We start from the raw sequence: 3,528 nt of genomic DNA on the forward strand, positions 1-3,528 counted from the left end.
GAATCCGCCCATGGTTCTGCTCGTTCAGGACCAGCTGAAGGAAACTCATGTTCTCTTCGGTGCAGGAAGACCCGGGAGTTCTGTGAAGATGAAATTTAAGAATTTAAATCAAAATGTGCATTTCTGCAGGAACGTTCTGCTCCCCCCCCCCCCCCCCCCCCCTCCTGTCAGGTGCGTGCATTCACCTGGCTGATGTGCGCGTGCCGTTCTTCTGTCATCCCTGCCCCGGGACGGACTGGCACTGGGTTCGGTTCGGCACGTCGGTGCTGTTGCTGGGTTTCCAGAACACCGCATAGTAGATGACCAGGATGAAGGCGGCCACGGACACGCACAGGAAGTAGCCGATGGCCATGGCCACTTTGACCCAGATCTTGGTGGACATGTTGGCGTGCTTGGCCCGCAGTTCTCCCGGGTAGCTCGGCTTCCGCTTCATGTCTCCGTTCGGTTTGTCCGCCGCGGCGGCGACCTGTCGGCCGACCGCCTTCATCTCCGCTCCCGCGCTGAAATCAGGGATTCTTCCTCCGGCGGATGTTGTGTGTTCATTTGGGTCCGGACGGTACCGACGGCTCCCCACACCCCCTCCGCTCCTCCTGGTCCTGTGCCGGATGCGGTCTCGAACCCGGGCAGGGCAGCGGTTCGGGTCCGGTCTGCAACTGCTGCTTGACCCCTGCGAGTCCTGCGTGCGCTCCGGACAACCCGAACTCCGCTACGCTTCCCTGCGCTGCGCGGGACCGCTGTCGAGCTGCGCAACGGTAAAACGCGCAGCTTCCGGGGAGGTATTTCAAAATAAAAGTCTGGCGCAATGGCCGTTAAATGCCCAGACAGTTCTGTTGTTTTAATCCTACAAAACCAGACTACACAAAATTGTTTCCAGCTATCTTCAGTTTTTGTTTATACAGTTTCTCTCACTACTCGTCTTGATGTTCATCACATGGAGCTCACTAACTGCCCTCTGGACTTTCTTCCTTCTAAGTTTTTGAAAGAGGTTTTTAATACCGAATGTTTTTGTCTTGACTTTGTTAAACTCTTGCCTTATTTTAGGAACTGTCCCTGCTGCTTTTAACCATGCTGTGGTTTAGCCCCTTCTCAATCAAATTTTTGACCGTTTGCCTTTTTTTAGCTAACGTTTTGGACAAACTTGTTTTTATGCAGTTACAACCCATCTTAAAACGAACTTATGAAGATCTTCAGTCTATATTTAGAACTCGTCTCAGTACTGAATCAGCCCTGCTAAAAGGCCTAACGACATCACCATGGCTCTAGATGCTAAGTGTCCTTTTGCTTCGGTGCTGCCGGACCTTACAGCTGCTTTGACACAGTGGACCTGCCGTCCTTCTGTCTCGTCTTCAACTGTGTTGGTGGATCTGATTCAGCTCCTACTGAACCAACAGAACTTTCTCTGTCATGCTGGATAATCTGTTTTCCTCCTCTGCTCATCTTTCTTGTGGTGTGCCACAGGGCTCTATTCTCGGTCCTCTCCTTTTTCCTAGCAGTATACGCTGCCATTTGAATCAGTTATAACTAGATGCCACTTTTCTTTTCAACTGCTATGTGGACAACCTACAAATTTCCCTATGAAGCCTAAAAGTAGTAACCTTCACACTTCTTTTATTGACCGTATTACTGACATCAAACAGTGGTTTCACCAAAATGTTCTGTTTTTAAATGAAGGAAAGATCTTTGGTGATGATGCTTGCTATAACTTTTATGCTCTGACATCAGAGTTCAGACCCAGTTAAAAACCTGGGGGTGACCTTTGACATGGATTTGAAGTTCAACAAACATAGCACCTCTATAGTCAAGGGCAGCTTTTATCAGCTATGTCTTTTAAACAAAGTTAAGCTGTTTTTAAATCATCCTGACCTGGAAAAGGCCATTCGTGCTGTTATCAGCTCAAGGCTTGACTCCTGCAATTTTCATTCAACCTTTATTTAAACAGGTTAATCCCATTGAGCCTCGAGGACTCATTTACAAGAGAGACCTGAAAATGCTCTGTAGGAATCTCCCAATCCCCATCAGATGCCTCCAACTGGTTCAAAATGCTGTGGCCCATCTTTTAACCAACGCTGCCAGACCTGAGCACATCACCCCAGATTTATTTCTCACTGTTGGCTTCCAGTTCATTTTAGAATAGATTTTTAAACTTTTATTGTTCACTTTAAAAGCTCTTAATCGTGTCCCACCTTATTTAGCAGATCTACTGGATTTTTGTGAGTATAAGAAAACCAAATTGCAGCAAAAGTCATTGCACATGTAAAAAATAAAAATGTAAAAATAGCATTGTTAAAAAAGTGAAATTAATCAAAAGAACAATTATGGCCCAAAGCATCACCTGCAACCAGTTTATACTAAAATTTATGTTGAGAAATAAGGTGTAAAGCCTTATTTGGTCAAATATTAAAAATAAATTTAAAAAGCAATCGTGTTTGGAATGACTCAACTACCACCACACCACATTTGACCTCTTATCTGTCATTTTAAATGAGTAATAGTCACATGTATGTTGGCTAAGGTTGATTAGCTGTGGCAACCATTTTGGATTGGGTTCACTCCATATGTTAATCACTTGTAGACGTTCATCCAATCACTACTTTCTGAGAGTTCTTTCTTTTTACCTTGTTTTATTAATTACTGTACTCTTTGATTTTAATTGCTTTTTATTGAATTACCTTTGTCTGTACTTTACATGTTGTCTGTCTAAAACAGGTCTCTCTTGAAAATGAGTACTCGTGACTCAGTGAAACTAACTTGTATAAATAAAGGTTGAATGAATGAGAGTATCATTCAAATCTGCTAATCAATTCACAAGATATTTTACTAACAGTCAGAGCTGAATCCAATAAATAATGCCAAATTTGGATTTAAGATCTTACACAACCAGTTAGCTCTTGTGCTAGAAATTAACTATTACCACTTATAAGTGGAATAAGATGTTGACTAATAATCCAGACCTTTATTTAGTTGAACAAACCTATTCAGAGGAGTGAACTAGTCAAATTAATATGTTTATAATTAAAAATGGGATCTAAATTACCTGCTGCACTTGATTGAATCTGTGTTGAGAATATAAAAATAAGTGGAGTCTTATTTTGAAGCAATCGCTCGTCGTATTTCCGGCGTCGCTCGATGCGTCAGTTTGTGACTTGACGCTGTTTCTGACGAGGAGGAGCTCAAAGTGCGCAACATCCATCGATTGGGTCCAATAGTTTGAGAGAAACGTCCCGCAGCAGCTGGAGAGAGGCAGAGCTGCTCTGCATCTTCAAGTAAACACAGAGCTGATCCTTCAGCCTGAAAACCTGCAGAGGACTGAAGACAAAACACAAACAAACAAACACAACAAGTAAACAAATCACAACCCACTGCACAATCAGTGGAGGGACTTCCAGCATCATGTTCTGCTAACAGAGAGGAAAAATACTGCCATTTTGTCTTTGACACTCCAGCAGAAGACAAATATCCATCCATCCACCCATCCATCCATCCATCCATCCATCCATCCACCCACCCATCCACACATCCATCCATCCA

At 43.7% G+C, this 3,528-nt stretch overlaps 1 protein-coding gene across 1 annotated transcript; it reads right to left on the reverse strand.

Annotated features, from left to right (window-relative positions):
* Nucleotides 1-6: 6 nt before the first annotated feature.
* LOC119411405 (putative transmembrane protein INAFM2) lies at nt 7-727 on the reverse strand. The gene is made up of 2 exons (XM_037678352.1): nt 186-727; nt 7-80 (listed from the first exon to the last, which is right to left on the reverse strand). The coding sequence occupies exon 1, from the start codon at nt 485-487 to the stop codon at nt 215-217; it is 273 nt and encodes a 90-aa protein (XP_037534280.1). The 5' UTR covers nt 488-727; the 3' UTR covers nt 7-80; nt 186-214.
* Between the last annotated feature and the right edge of the window lie 2,801 nt (nt 728-3,528).

The sequence above is a fragment of the Nematolebias whitei genome, chromosome 6 (genome assembly GCF_014905685.2).
Source record: "Nematolebias whitei isolate Nwh7 chromosome 6, NemWhi1, whole genome shotgun sequence".
Taxonomy (NCBI): Eukaryota; Metazoa; Chordata; class Actinopteri; order Cyprinodontiformes; family Rivulidae; genus Nematolebias; species Nematolebias whitei.

Bases quoted from the DNA above. Each gene is read 5' to 3' on its own strand.
- LOC119411405 (XM_037678352.1), bottom strand. From the start codon at position 487: ATGAAGGCGGTCGGCCGACAGGTCGCCGCCGCGGCGGACAAACCGAAC.